At 40.5% G+C, this 16,975-nt stretch overlaps 1 protein-coding gene across 1 annotated transcript in view; it reads left to right on the top strand.

Annotated features, from left to right (window-relative positions):
• Positions 1 to 16,975, top strand: part of grm5b (glutamate receptor, metabotropic 5b) — a gene marked incomplete at its 3' end in the record, with an annotated part of 44,355 nt that overhangs the window by 5,752 nt on the left and 21,628 nt on the right. The window contains exons 4-5 of the mRNA XM_084019210.1: positions 2,396 to 2,470; positions 2,943 to 3,117. Of these exons, the coding sequence (XP_083875336.1) occupies positions 2,396 to 2,470; positions 2,943 to 3,117 (250 nt within the window). The remainder of the gene's footprint in view (positions 1 to 2,395; positions 2,471 to 2,942; positions 3,118 to 16,975) is intronic.

Here is a 16,975-nt window from a genome sequence, read left to right as displayed (position 1 = left end):
GTCTGTATCTTGGCGAGAAAGGGAGGGGGTAGAAATGTCTAGAGGAGGAGCAGTGGACTCGCAGCTTTGCATTCGATTGCGTGTTGTAATATATTGCAATATATGTCATGAATAAAGCGTTGAGGAGGAGAGATCAAAGGAGAACTGAGTAGAGGCGCATACATGAGGAGTACACAGTGAGAACGGGTTTTTGTTTTTCTGTTCCATTTTTTATCTTTCATGTTTTTTTTTAAATGTTTACTTGAAGCTGTTTTGTTATTTTGTGTTGAAATGGTCGATTTAGATTTAGGGATTACAGAGGCACAGCTTTGTCTAGGAGACCAGCAAGATGTAAAAGGGACAAAAGCACAAAGGGGGATAAAGAAAACCGAGAGGTTGTGACTGTGCAATGTCGGTGCTGGATGTCCCAGCTTTATTTTTTTTGGTAGAGGTGATGAAACAAATGGTAATTTTATAGTGCCTATTGCATTTTATGATTCATTATAGTCCAACCCTCAGAGTGTGTAAAAATTCACCCGTTCACAAAGTCTTAAGATTGAACAGTTTTTAGAGTTTGTGGATGCTATGTCAACCAATTGAGACAATTCCAATGTTCAATTGCTAATGTTTTTTATCATAAGCATCTTTGTTTTTGTTTTTTTGTGTTTTCTTATGTAGTTTTACAACTCAAACACATATACAGTGTATTCTTCTTCTATTGCTATTTGATTTTAGTTGTGTCTGCATGTATTGTATAAACCTCAGCACCATTGAAAATGAGGGCTCTCCCACAATTGTTTTTTTATTTTCACTCTGCTTTGCACTTAACAGTCCATTTCAAAGATGATTAATCCATTTGATGATGAGTGACATAAATGACATTGTGACATGCTTGACATACAAGGTCAAAATTCTTCAAATCAAGAGACAAATTGGTCTGCACGCCTTAATGTGTATGTGTGGATAAGGATTTCAATGCTTGCTGGAAAAGTACACTGTAAAATCAGGTGAATTTGGGCGCCATTTGTTAGGAAGATAAGACAGACTGACTTCAATTCTGTTTGTAGTCTACAGTGTATCTAATCCAGATGAATGTGCGTGGGTGAATTTTTTTTTATTGGGGTGGGATGGGAGTGTAAGCGTATTTGTGTGAGAGCGTGCTAGTAATGTAAAGTAGCAAGGAGTACATGTGTGTTTGAGACAGAGAGAGAGAGAGAGAGAGAGAGAGATGTCTCACACATAAATCCCTTTCGAGACCAGAGTGAAGTAGGTTACAAGCTTTATCGATTTTGATGATGGTAACAGTATTAATGTGTGCGTTTGTGCACGAGTGTGTGTGTGTGTGTGTGTGTGTGTGTGTGTGTGTGTGCAGGGGAAGTATGGTCTGTACCATCTGTCTGCTATTCCTCTCACTGAGACACTAATTACAGGACTTTACACTTCGCTCCAACACACTCATCGTTGGCTTGGCTACACACACACACACACACACACACACGCACGCACACACACTTTGATGCAGTAGCGGTCAGGGATTGCTGGACCTCATATACTTTCTGTGTACATTTCCTCTCCCACTCTTTCTTCGTTCTATCTCTGTGTGCTCTCCTTTCCTGACATGATTTCCCTTATGTCTATCCTTCCATTTGATCACTGTTTCCCCCTTCCTCTTCTTTTTACTCATAAACGTATGTAGAGAACAGATCATTGATATCTAAGTATACTACATTCTCTTGCTGATAACATACATCACTCAGGAAAAAGGATTCCCCCCTTACATTAGCAGCTTTAACAATCTAATTGAGTGAGAAAACAAATGCTGGTGGAAAAATATTTCTCCAATCAACACAGAGAAGGGCAAAAAGATAAAAGGGAGAGGAAGAGACATTGAAGAGGGAAATCCTATCATCTTTTTTGTCAGTGTGTACAACCACTCATTAGCATAAATTCCAGGTCACCCACTTTCTCTGGCAAAGAAAAGGGTGCCACAGTGGGGAGATGGTTTCTCTGACATAAATTTGAGCTTTCATGAGTAGAGCAGTAGCAGGCCAGTTACTGCAGTGGGCAAGTTTTTGAAAATGAGATTGGATCAACTGTCATCTTTTCCACCAAAAAGATGTTGTGTATAAGGTAGAACTAGACGATGTGTGATAGTTTGCTCAAGTTAATCGTAACTTGAATTGAATCAATAATGTTCATTGTCATTATGTACGCCTTCATATGTATGCATGCAAGTATTTATCTCAGACTAAATCAAGTGAGAAGCAGGGTCACTTTGATCACTTTAATGCTAGTTTAGGACACATTGACTACATGTTGCTCCTTGATCCATCTATCTAACCATCTATCATCCGATGAAACTCAATTTATTAGATAACCCTCACCCTTCCCCTTCGTTTCTTTTTTTCTTCTTCAGGCAACTATGGTGAAAGTGGGATGGAAGCTTTCAAGGACATGGCAGCGAAGGAGGGCATCTGTATTGCCCACTCTGGTAAGATACTCATGCCAAGACAACCACAGATACTAAGCAATATTAATACCAAACATTATGGAAATGTCTATTCAAGTGAAAAACTGTATTGAATTTCAATGTGTGTGTATAGTTTCACACAAACGGCAAAAGGCAGCACTTGCATCTAATTACCTTTTTCATCTTGTCAAACAAGGACACCATGGTGTCAGCAGTTAAATTGAATTTACCTTACAGCTTCCAGCTTACAGACATTTACTAAACAAGAAGACATGCATTGTATTTAAACATAAAGATCGGCCTACTTTTTTTTTTTGCATTACCTTGAAGATTAATTTCACTCTGTGGGTGTCAGGTGGTTGACACTTGAGCACAGTGATAGAGAGAAACCCCAAAAGAAAATCACACTTCACAAGACATGAAGCGACAGAGATCCAAATGTATCACTTTCATAACAAAGCGTGTTTATATTTCTCTGGCGTGGTTTTCCCAGGCAAAATCTGGAGCAATGCCGGAGAGCAGAGCTTTGATCGGCTGCTGGAGAGACTGAGGGGCCACCTGCCCAAGGCCAGGGTGGTGGCGTGTTTCTGTGAAGGCATGACTGTCCGCAACATCCTCATGGCCATGAGACGCCAGGGGCTGGTAGGAGAGTTCCTGCTCATCGGCAGGTCAGTGGAGCTGCAAAGTTCTGATCACTGTATTATGTTGAGCAGTGGTATAGCCATACATAAGGGATAAACACTACAGGGTTCCCCCAAGGACATTTTCTGTATGATGGAGATGTGTCAATGGGTGCTTGATTTGATCAGTAAAAACATCAATTCTCTATGTTCCATGTTATGTAGCCAGGCAGCTATATTCACACTGTGTGATCCACTGGGGATTTCAGCCACTGGATGTTTTGGAGGGCAGATGGAGAGGCAAAGCTGTGGCCCTGCGCTCTTCTCTAACATAACCTTGTTATGAGAGCCATGAAGGATTAGATAGAGTTATCAACATTAATATAAGAATAACCCATGTGGTAAATATCCACTTCAAATTCATTTCAGCCAAGTGACTGATGAGCTGAATTGATCACTGCAATTAGCTGATTTATATTTTTCTCCTTTTGTAATCAGTTTGGTTTCTTTATTTCATAAATGTGCATTCATTACTATTGATGTTAGTGGATGAGGTCATTAATCCAGTGGACGGTGCCCTGCCTCTGTTACAGAAGGGTGAAGGAAACAGTGCTGTATACTGTAGTAGCCATTCAAACTGTAGGGCAAGAGACATTGTTGCCCCTAACACGTTCACCAGAACACACATGGACTGTTTGAATTTCGGTGGCGGTTTTCACTTAGATGGATCCTGTTTTTAAAAAATGTGCTGTTTATATCTGCATCTGTGCATAAACATGTATGTATGTGTGTGTATATGGACATTTCGTCGTAGCCCCTTTGTTGCCATGACAACTGTGTATGTGATGTACATATGATGAATAATAATGTTAACACCCATGCCAGCCAATATGCAGAGAAAATATATTTTTTAACATTATCATGTATTTCCCATTATAATGCCACAAATGCAATTCTATTCAATTCTATATTCTACTCTTCCTGTAGTGATCTGCACAACTAAATCGTAGCCAGCATCATATTTGTTGTCATCGCCACCATGATGCTCATTACCATCACGTCATCTTGCTCATCATCATCATCGCCTTCATCCGCATCCATCATCGTCGTCATCCTGCTGAGAGGGAGGTAAAGTATTAAACTAAGATACTCTGTGTATCCTGTTGATTGGGTTGGTCATGCAATGATAGATTCAGGTGGAATGATGGAGAGAAACCAAGTCATGTCATAACATTGATATTCTGCGTTGAGTTGTGTTTAAGTTGTGACTTTTTACAATACAGACAGTTTGATGGATCGTGTTAGTTCAGCACATCTGTTTTGAATGGTGGCCCACAGCTGTAACACCAAGGCGTTCCCCTCCTTTTTCAATTACTGGGATTAGGTTTTGGTCAGTGGTTAGCAGTAGAAATATAATGGAAGCTCCTAAAAATAATAATTCTCAGTAGGGCAGACTTTTTTTGTGCATTCGGAAATAGAATGCAATTTTTTTAAATTAAAGCTGCTATAGGCTTTTTTTAATGATACACAATCTAACAACCAGAGCTTCAGAAACACCTGGCCCCATGGGCTTCACATGCACACACTCTGCCCTACGCTTCACTTGACATATGCAAATGAGAGTAGATGGGGAAAAAAAACAACTTGTAAAACGTCTGTTGCAAGCTTTGATCGTTGCTGTAGTACTGTGTGAAAATGGCAAAGGCTGGGTTAAAGTGCATTCCACGTGTTTATGTATAACATTTGTTGTAAGATTAGCTGGCTCCTTCAGCGTATGAGTGGAAGAGAGAGATGGAGATCAGAGCATAGAGGAAAATAGCCAAGTGGGAGAAATGTACAGTGTAGTTACAGTTTGTGTGATTTGACAATATAACTGAGTTAAGTCATGATGACTTTATTACATGTTTTCATGTTTTTGTTTCACCCTATCCGGTTCCATAGGAAAAAATACCATTTCCAGTGCTATTTAACGACATAACTACGTCAAAGACGCTTGAGCAACACTTCCAATGACAAACTGGCCATGCAAGGTGGTTTTTAATCGCTGTATTGTACAGAGAAAAAGAGAGACTCATTGCAATAAACCCAATTTGTGGTTTTGGCGAGTTGGAAACTGTTCAGGGTGCTTGTCGCCCGGTTTGTCATTGTTACCATCACTAAATGGTTATTCAGAGCACCTGCATTAAGGAGAGCTACAGACTTACATTCCACTCTTTTGTTGAAGCTCATTGCTTTCAGGTCAAAAAGAAGCAGCTGCTGTAGCATGTGGCTGTCTAACTTCTCCCCAGTAAAATAAGCAGTGGCAACGACCGCATGTCATCCTGAACTGGACACTCCCAATTAGGAAGAAAAGAAAAAAAATGATGAAAAGATATTTTTGGCACACCACATTGGCTCTGAAATTCAGCACAGCGATTTGCGGTTTATTCCACGTTCACAACAACAACAACCAAATAAAATTTGATATTAAATCTTAGAAGTTATCCTGGAATTATAGTTGAAATCATCTGTTAAAATTAAAATGAATCGCCTTATTACTTCCAAAACTGTTCTTGAATTATGCAACACCATCTTGAAAACGAGTTGAACAGTCTCCCACATTTCATAGGCAATGGTCACTGAAAAAACATTTAAATCAACTAAAACTCTCCAACCATTTGGCTTTCCACAAGAACAATGTTTTATAACGCTGAATATAAAACCTTAAAGCTTGTTTTATTTTATTTTTGCAGTACAGTATATAATTTAGTCCTCCGTCTCTGGCCAGTCTGTCTTGATTAGGATGGTTAATTGAATATCAGCCTTCGTTAGCTTCAGTATCATAAACGGACTGTAGTTGTAAATTGGAGACGGTCACGGGTGGATGCGCTGCTCACTGGAGGTCTGTGGAAGGAACTTCTGATTAGCCCAGTTGGGCAGACACCCGTTTAACACCAGGATAATTACATTACCACAAGAGCACACAGAAGATTATTCAGTTACCTAGGGCAGATAAGCACGGTCATTAATAGAATAGACGACTACAAGATCTCTAGATTGCATTTTCACTATTGAGACGGACTGTGTGCTGGATGCTGTACATTCATTTAAGATGAATGTTTGGATTCTCCCTGAATCCTGAAAAGCCACAGATCAGAGGCGAATCAGCATTGGCTCAGCATTTGCAACACAAACCAAAGTTTTTGTTGCACCTAGAGGAAACAGGCTATAAAAAGTAAATTGGAAACAGGCTATTTTAAGAACAGGTGGGCCAATAACAACAATCATGACGCATTGTATTACGTCACTTCTTGCATGTGTTTTCAGGAGAAAATGTAGTTCGGAGACCAGTCAATACTCCTCCTGGTAGAAGATCTTGTAGTGTGTGTGAGCCTGTGTCACTTTAGTCAGTCATGTGGAGTGAAAACCCCAATGACTTCTAGACTCCTGACTACAAGACAGGAAGCTGTGTAGTGTGAATAGTACAGCAATCTGACAACTCTGAAAGTCATGTAGTGTGAAGCCAAGATTGTGCAGTGAAGGCCTTGGAAGGGCATTAAGAATACTGCCATTGATTGTTATTTACATTATTGCCCTTTCATTGTTGTCAATTGTGAAAAGACTGTTTCACCTTTTCTGGTTTTAGGGTTTTATGTTCTTCTAGAGATAATTGTAATAAACCAACATCAGCTCCTGAGGCTATCTACCACATCCCTAGAAAATACACGCACACACACACACACACACACACACACACACACACACACACACACACACACACACACACACACACACACACACACCATCTGTATTTGGAGCCTAAATGTATTGATTGCTTCAGTCCTATAATTCCTCATAGTGCCAGCAGGCTACAGACCCATTAATGAAAAGCTGGGCCGAGATAAATATCTAGTCCCATGGGACACACACACACACACACACACACACACACACACACACACACACACACACACACACACACACACACAGACACACACACACACACACACACTTACACATCTATACCTACACATGCACACAGGCACAAATTCACATGCCCTCATGTCAATAGATTTTCTCTAAATCAACTAAATAAGCTCTTATCTGTCTTCAAATGAAACATCCTCTCCTTTGTCAAATTCAAATGAGGTCTTGTAAAACTGCCATATTTTGCAGTCATACTTAAGAACCATCCCTCGAAATACATATTTTATTAGTGCAAACTGTTTTTTAGTTGAATGATGCCTGTTTGGAACGGCCCTCTGGCAAATATGGACAAATGTCTGACTTGTTAGTCTCAAAAAGCTTCACAAATCCTTATTCCTATAAATGACATATAATAGAATGATTGCCGATCGGGTGTGTGTGTGTTTGTACACTGTACCAGACAAAGCTACAGTATGCGCTACCGCATGGAGTTATTGTATAGATGTATGGCTCATTAGGTCAGGCAGCAGGACTTTAAGATGGTATTTCCCTTCGTGTATACACACCAGCTCACACAAAAGGCACTGTCCATCCTCACAATGTCCATCCAGACATGCAGTGATAACAGCTATGACTTATCTTATGGTTGACTTCACAGCATCTCTGTATTTTATGGTTAGTCATTTCAGTTTTTTCCTCCCAAGCACCGTCTGCCTTTTACCTGTTATTGTATGTTCGCTCCACCAGTGCTATTTATAAATGGCTGCATTTTTTCATTTGCAGCTGTTTTTGCAGCAACAGACTTTTCATTCTCTGGGCTGCGTATCTCCTCGATGAGGAGACCCAAGTTGAACATTGGTTAAAATTACAAAATGATGCCACAACATAATAGATTAAAGCCAATGCATGTAAATTTCAACTTTACTGCCCAAGCACTGTAGTTCTATTTCCATGGCAGCCAGTATGCAACCATTGCTGGATTCTCTGCGTTTTCATAAGAGGCAAGATATTCAGACCGTGCTGAACAAAAGGCTATCCTGTTCAATGAATTGAAAGAGAAAAGTTTGAATTAAAAGTAAAAAAAGCACACATTCTCTTGAGATCATCCAGCGCAAGTCTGCACCCCTTCTGCCTGCTGTTGCCATGGAAATATCCTCTACCATATTTGGATGAATCTAGCATAGCAGCTGGGGTGATTTGTGGCGCATGCGCATGTGTTTATGTGAATGGCTATGTGCATGTGTGGGTGCATCTCCATATGTGTGTGTGTTACTGTCGGGAAATGTGTACCAGTTTTTCTTTTCTAAAATAAAGCAATCCATATTGAGAGTGATACTAACTGCATCCAGCACTGTGAGAAGAGGAGCTTATTGATCATGCTAATGGCCAATTCACTGAAATTCATTTCAGTGAAAACACTTCTGTGCTGACCCCTATGTCCTCTTCTCTCTTGTTTTGCCACATTTCCAATGTTTGTCAGACTCTCTCTCATTATTAATAATCTTTTTCCTTATCCGTCGAGTTCCTTTTTTTGTTTCCTCTCAGTTGAGACTTGATCTCATCGTCTCTCTGTCACTGTGTCCCTCTCTGAATCCAGCTGCTGGAGTTTTTTTTTTTGTGAAGTGTGAGTGTGATGTATGCGAGCTGAGACACTGAACTGATCATTTAACAGAGGTCGGATCCCTGCAGTATCCCACTTCACACCACAGCGGTCTCTTATCGCCGTGCTTCCTCGTGGTTTTAAATTGAGAGAAATTTGAACGAGAGAGGTTAAACGACATCTTGTGGCACTGAGACGTCTCGAAGCTGCCCGCCTTTTAAAATAGATTTTTAGTGGATTGTACACCGGTGTGGCCGTGAAAGGAGATCAAAGACGTGGTGAAGGCAGAGCAGGCAAACAGAGCAAGGAGGGGGAAGGAAAGATGCAGAAAGGCAAGGAATGGGAAAGAAGGGAGAAGATGTTCACACTTGAGGGCAGAGCAGAGAAGACGTGGTGTGTGTGTGCATGTGTGTGTGTGTGTGTGTGTGTGTGTGTGTGTGTGTTTCATTTACATATCATGGTAATACAACTTTTTGTGTCAGACATGAAAAGCAAATTGTTCACAGTAGGAGTATCACCGCATCACCGCTGGGTTTGGGATGTATCTGCCCTTGCATACACACCCATTTACACAGGCACACATTGACACACAGAGGAGCTGATACACACACACACACACACACACACACACATGCACACACAAACAAGGTCTATTCCTGACTGGGATTTACTTTGGAGTATGGAGCTGTTTAATGTTTGCTAATATCATGTTAATTTACCCTTGATTAAAACAGGAGCTGTTTCATGTCATTTAATTGGTGGAATGAAACCAATGCAATAAAAGACAGCTGGTAATTAAACACAGGGGAATATGGAGAATGATGGATGGAGATGGAGAGGCTTAAGCTAAATTTGTTTTTAATGTGTATTGGCAGGGGTGTGGATGTGCGTGTGTATGTGTGTGTGTGTATTTTGAATTGACAGTGTGTTGATTTTGTGCATCTTTAATATGTAAATGTGAGACACTGTGCGTGTACGCAGGGGTGTGTGTGTGATTGAGTGACTTCCTGTGTAAGGGTTTTGAGTGAGTGATCTCCCCATGGTGCGGTCTCATCGGTAAAGGTTGTAAGATCAATAGATGGTGTGTGGCTTTATGGCTTCTCTCTGGAGGTCCATTGCGGGAGACATTTCAACACTCGCACACTGTTGATACTGTTTCTGAAATGTGAGCGAACATGGAAACGTGTTTGAACTGGGTTTAAAAATGTAACTCTAATCTTGTTCCCAATAGGCTGAACAGGGGCATCTAGCTTTGGGAATGAATGAATCTGTTCTGGAAATGTTTAGAAAATACTGCAGCCGAAGTCTTGATGTAATTTCGGGGATGACCACTAGTTCACTATCTTCTGTAGCTCAAGCAATCACTCATTGGATTAAAAACATCTAGACAGTTTGGTCCTCTCTTTGGTGCTGTTATTACAGACATGTCTGCCCCTTGACTGTGATATGGACTTATGATATGGAGCTCATCTGTTAAGCTGTGACACGATGTGAACTTGACACGGGCAGTTTTTAATATTAAGTCAACGCCAACCACGGCCAAGAAACCTTAACCTGAAAATGATTTAATATTAAATAAAACACTCCGTTATTTGACAAATATGCACATTTTTAGCGACGTGTCTGAACCATTTGCTTCCACTGGAGTTGACATGTGTTGTTGTCATTGTTATTGACAGTCTTTTGTGCATCGAGCCCTTTAGTCTGGGAACTTTTGAGGCAAAGTTGCTTGGATCTCTTTCTTACTTGGTGTCATACATGTCAACCACATAAAAAAACCCAGCAAGTTTAAGGTGAAACTCTACCTTGACTTTCATTTTCCGCTGTCAGTTTGGGTGAAGTCCTCTAAGACAGCCGATCAAAAGGCTACTGAACTGAAACTGTTCAATATCAGAGAATTCTTTATTCAATCTCCTTTCCTTTCTCCTGCTTCTCCTGTCTTTTTGACACTTCACTCTCCTTTTGTGTATTCTTTCCTCCCAAAAAAACACAAAAGCATTGTTTACTTTCTAGACTCTATGTTTAACTTGTCTGCTCATGAATGTTTATTGACGTGGGAAGACTTACAGCGATAACCAGGACAACAGCTTATCAGTTTTTGTTTATGATGTAGTTTGATCCAGGTAACAAGCTAACAGCCATGCACATTTAAAAACACATTCAAATACAAAATGTACAACAATAAGTTGCTAGTTTTGTGTTCAGGGATCTTATCATATGATCGTATTTAGGCCATCAGGATGAGAGCCTGCAGAGCTGCTTGAAGACACTGGTGTAAATAATTATTTAATTTGAGGTACAGTGCTGATGTATTCACTCCATACGTGATTAGAATATAAATGAGAAAGACAATAAGGCAGCCGGTCAACATTTAGTAAAGCTCTGGTGCGGTTTAATCCCTGGTGCGGTTCGTTGTGGCTAATTAACTTGAATGGAAGAGGACTGACTGACTGATGTCATCTCTGTGAACATACAGAATAAGTCCACAAAATAGTGACGTTTATAAAGACATTTGAGATGGAAAAGTGATTTGTGCGATTTAAAACAACTTTGACAACAATATTTCAATGTCTTTCATTAGGATTTTAGCTGTGCATTATTTTTAATGGAATGTTGAAGCCACTGAAACAGCATTACATCACAACAACTTGTGGTAGTCTAATGATGCATTGATCCTGTTCCAGTGGTACATGGTAAATTGGGGGTAGGTTATTTCAAGCCAGGGAATTTAAACTCCACTAACACTTACAATGGTTATAATTGACAAATAACCCACCAGTTTTCTCTCTATTTGCCCTCTAAAAAAAATCTGTCTTCCCACTCGTCATGAGTCATGATTACGTTTCTGCAAAATATAAATATTACTAATTTAAATCATATACTTGAGAACAGTTGATGTTTTTTTTTCTTATCAAGGAACACTGAGTATTCACACTTCCTGTGAGGTGTTGTTTACTTGTTTTTTCCTTCCTTGGAGGATTCGGTGAAGCCAGAGCTTAAAGGACATATTAAAATTCACACTGAAGTGACATTTTAATGTTGTTGCTTACATGGTCCAATGTACAGCATTGATGTTAGCAATATATAGGCTGATTGTAGCAATCCTTTCTGGTTAGTCAAAAAAAAAGTCATCCTTTTGAGTGCTTTAACACGCGAGTGGTTTGGATTTAAAAAAAAAAATCAAATCATTAAGCAGTTCTGTTGCTGCACATCCCCTTCATCTTTATTTCTGTTCCCACTGAAAGGACTGATTCATGACTGCTAGTGATTGCTCTGCAGGAGGAGGATTCAAGAACAAAAGAAGAATATGCAGGCATTTCTAATGGATATTCCAAAGTCTCTTGACAGGGAATTAAGAGGTTTTCCATATGTAGCTTGCCTGACCTGCACACACACACACACACACACACACACACACACACACACACACACACACACACGCTTAGCCAACAAGATGTAGACACACATTCCCCACTATATCCCTACTATACACACAAACATACCTGTATTCAGTTGGCTTACATGCAAAACATGCCTGTGTCCACACACACATACACTTGGCACACAGGCATGGGCTGACACAAACACACCTACAAACACATTCATCCTCTTATTGCTCCCCCAGGGAATAGCCTTATCCTCTTTCAGCACTCCAATGGGAAAAGTGCTGGGAATTACAGAGGGTAGGAGGGGGAGACAGACAGGAAGACATGAGGCAGAGAGACAATGATGGGGAAAAATGTATATCTGTCCTGAATTTGCATGTTCATGAAACAAATTGTGTTGTGTGTTTGGTGAGTCCGTCGTGAGCTCTCAGTTCGTCATTTTGCTGCTCAATTTCTGAGATTTACACTGTGGGATTAAACTGAGTGTTACGTCAGCGTAGTGGCTCAGCATACTCACACACGCATACCAAAATAATCCTTTTTATAGTCGCTGTTATAGTAATCCCCACAGGAACCTAAAGGGTTCCCCTTTGTTTAATTTTTGAGATATGCTACCGTTCTGAATATTCATTTAACTGTACTTTCTCGTGCACTGCTATTCATTTAAACATAAATTAAGGATTTTCATCAGGACACAAATAACCTCTGATGTCAAAACTATTCATTCCGTTCAACTCATTACATTTCCACTCATGGCTTTTATTCGTCTCCCTACTTTAGTTAAATATTCGCCGGCACCTTTTGAGCCTCTTTCTCTCTTCTTTGAAATACAATTGCTTGTCGTCCATCACACGTTTGAAATCTGTAAAGAGTTGCCCTGTCATCTCCTGAAGTGCCCCGGACAGGAAATGAATTGGCCCCTAATTTAGCTTTGTGTCTGAATCAGGCAAAGGTAATTAAGAGAAACAGGACGGTTGATGCCTCTGAGAAACGGCAGACCCCTAGTGCAACAAAAAACGTGGATACGGAAAAATTAAAGCTGCCGAGTGTTTTTCTCAGATACCCTATTTTTGAAATATTTGTTCTGCTGTTGTATTAACAGCACAGGAAAATGGGATCAATGGTAGAAATAGGATTATATGACACAGGCTGAGAGGAAGAATGCAACTAATCCTCAGTATTTCATTAACTGTTCTCCTTTGTCTTATTATACAGTGTTTAAGAAGTCAGCTCTTCTTGGTGTGCTGAGTAAAGATGCTTCTGTTCGCTCTTCACATCAGCGAGTTTGTTCAGATGCCTAATGTGTTAAAGGGTTACAGCAATAAATGGGTCATCAAATTAAATGAAATGTCAACTGAAATTGGGTTGCTTTGGTTGACTCTTCCTAATATATTTAGGAAATGGACCTACTTACACTGCCTCCTGACGATTCATTATCCAGTTCCAAATCAACAGAGAAAACAAAGATGTTGGCATACATGAAGTTCATCCATTATAATCTCTGCCCATACAAATACATAAACTATTATGTTGTATTAAACTAGCTTGTGTACCAAAGTATGAAAAATGAAATCTGTGTGAAAGCATCCACAGTCACGTTAACCCAGAGACACATTGTTGGATCGTGCACAAAGCAAACTAAACGCATAATTTTACCTTTTTACAATAGATATGATTGAAGAGACGATCTATAATTGACATGTAATTACGTCGGCCTACTTTTTCAATCCACTTCACTTTCAATCCATGGTCTCAGACCAACAATGACATGAAATCTCAGAAACAAGAAAGAAGGAGAAGGGGAAAAGAAGTCCATGGCCTGCCAATTCAAATCCCATGGAGAAAGCTGTTAACTAAATGCGACTAAATGGATGTGTTGTCAGTGACTTTATCTCTGGATTGGGTGCTCGATCTTCCTATCAGAAGCATTTATCCGATCTCTACTTTCCTGGAATGCCTCTGGTGTCCGCTTTTAGATTGCAGATGTCGTCTCAATTCTGTGCAGGCCATTAAATCTCTATATTTAACAACTGTACAACATCCAAATATCTATTTCAACGCATTTCGTCAACTGGGTGACACCTAAAGTTACCCGGCAAACAGATACACCAAACCCCATCGCCCATTTGTCTCCGTCTCCCTCACTTTCCCTCTCTTCCGGTGAGCTCAGCGAGACGGTTGTGATGTGTGCCGCATCACAGCCCCCGCACAGCTTGTTACCATAGCAACACGGGAGACAGAGAGCAAGGAAATTATTGAAAGTCAGAGAGAGAGAGAGAGAGAGAGAGAGTGATAGAGAGAGACTTAAAAGTTTGTGAGAGATCAGCATGTTTATTTGTTTACTCAGATCCTTTTACTTTGGCTCATTAAGGTTTATTTCCTGTTTGGAGGATATTTCAATACAGATAGAGGCATTCACATGCATGGCAACGCATCTATGTAGCAGGTGAATACTCATAGACGCTTGTACATTTATTTGACAGAAATACGTTCTTACAACTGCTTCAGACTCATCGGGCAATCCTAACCATTTCTGTGATAAAACATCTTTAACCAGCGCCGAGATTAAACCAGATAAGAATACAGTGTAACATATCGATATTTACTTTGTATTAAATGAATCATCTGTATTGCCGTGGCTCGCTGTGGACTAATAAGTAAAAAACCTTCTCAATACATACTACCTCACCAGCACAAGGAGTGCAAAAGAACCTGCTCTTGCTCAAGGCTCGCTGCAAGGCCGAGGGAGTATCAATAAAAACAAACAAACCATTGCCTCCAGAGAAGAGCTAGAACAATGTTTTGCTCCTGCTAAAACAAAAGTCAATTCCGTAGCCACTCGTTCCAAAGTGAAAAAGACTATGACCATTGTAGCATGAAGCCTTTATGTGGGAACTATCTAATCCATGGCGGACATTCATGGGTTTAAACAAATCCTTAGGCATGCACAAGCTCCGGGGACACAGTGTGACCACAGATATAGGCTGCCACAGAAGAAACACTGCTACTCAGAGACCATTGTACGCTGACATTGTTCATCAGGACACTCAGAGGGCAAGCAGCGTTTTTTTTACTCTCCTGCTCAGAATATAAACAATGTCTGTGGATTACATCATCGCCTGCCATCAGAGTGAAAACATCTCTCTAATGATACCCTTGTCTATCCATGTGTATCTACACTGTGTACACGGATGTATTATTATGCACATATCCCCTCTTACAGCTATATGTGTTATTTTCCATTTGACTATTATAAATCACCAGGTTAATCGGTATCGTCGTGGTGTTTTATACGGCTTGTCAATGGCAAACTCCCACCTAGCCAACGGATGAGAAACAAGTAGAGAATGAGAGAGGGAGGAGAGAAAAAGAGAGCGCTGGTTGAGACATGTGGTACCAATGTCATTAAAGTCCAAATAACATGCAGCTAATATACTGTAGACCCATCTAATACTCTCTCTCTCGCTCGCTATCTCTCTCTCTCTCTCTCTCCCCCCCTCCCTCCCCATCCCCCCTCTTGCTTTGCACACACACACACACACACACACACACACACACACACACACACACACACACACACACTCACGATTCTGTGGGCGATAAGCTGGATGTCTCGTTACCGAGCATTAGCTGCACCTCTTCTTGCTAATCCCTGCTGTCAAACAGACAAGCTGGTGGTTTTATGTGTGTGTGTGTGCTTGTGTGCTCGTGTGTGTGTGTGTGTTAGTGTGTGCTTGTGTGCTCGTGTGTGTGTGTGTGTGTGTGTGCGTGCATGCAGCCCCAACCAGTATAATTATTGCCATCGTGTAAAGGAGGGAATAGCTCTGACTGCTGCTTCCAAGACACCGGCCCATCATTAGATTACACGAGATTGTCCATTAATGGTCGTGTGTGTGTGTGTGCGTGTGTGTGCGTACGTGCGTGTGTGTAGAGAAGAGTGTGTGCTGTGATTTGTTCGAATATATATACTTGGCATTAGAGACTGTTTTGTATGTTGGCATGTGAATCGACTGAAAATGAACTTAATGTTACATTTTTTATTCTACTGAAGTAACATTCTAGTTTTTATAGTTGAATTATTACAGTCAATATATAGTGTGTTGCAATATGTGTGTTTTTTCAAGTGTCGTTATATATTGGGATCAGTCTGGTAATCATTCCTTGTGTCCCGTCTTGTGACAAATTACACCGTCGCTATACACATAGCTAGTGGATATTATATTATAGACTTGATCCTAACATCTCCTTTAAAGTGTTGATTCATTTGGTTGGTTAGAAATAGAAATGGCTTTACCAAATAATGACACAACTTAACTTCAAACTCACCTTACAGTCTGGCCCCAGGCCTCCGTTCAATGACTCTCAGTTCAATTGACTATCGCACAATCATCTTATGGTGTATTTGCTGAGAGGAAAAGAAAACGATGGAGGGAGGGTTGGAAAAAGCACAGAAGGAGGGGATCAGGCTGCGAGAGACCAAAAGGCCACTGCGGTGATAAAGATGAGGCAGAAATAAGAGGCTGGGAGAGATGGGGAGTAATGTTGCATCGGTGGTGTATTACCTCAGCAGGTGATATTACAATGTCCGCTGTGCTCAATATGAGAGATGACACTTTTATGTGTGAAGCAATAAAAGTGATGAGGCCGGACCAGGAGGAATATACAACCTGTGTCTCCCTCTAACTCTTCCCCACATTATTCCACCATCTGTTTTTCTCTCCACTGCGCTACAGAGTTGTTCTGATACAGACACACGATCCGAAATACCTCGGAAGGGGGTATGAAGGAAATTAGATATTAGAAAGAGAATTATGACTTTTAGCTTTTGTTTTTAACGCACTGGTATCGGATTGTTATTCGGTATTGGTTGATGTGCAAGTTCAGGTATCGGAATCGGTATCAGGAAGATAAAAAGATGGAACATCTCTACCTCTCTACTCAATTCTTTACCTTAAACATTACTGCTCTCTTTATTCTCTCGACCTCGCCACAAAATTCACAGTTTCAAAACGCC

This window comes from Eutrigla gurnardus (genome assembly GCF_963514095.1).
Source record: "Eutrigla gurnardus genome assembly, chromosome: 10".
Taxonomy (NCBI): domain Eukaryota; kingdom Metazoa; phylum Chordata; class Actinopteri; order Perciformes; family Triglidae; genus Eutrigla; species Eutrigla gurnardus.
The sequence above is the reverse complement of the archived record's forward strand: the minus strand, read 5'-3'. Positions and strand labels throughout refer to the sequence as shown.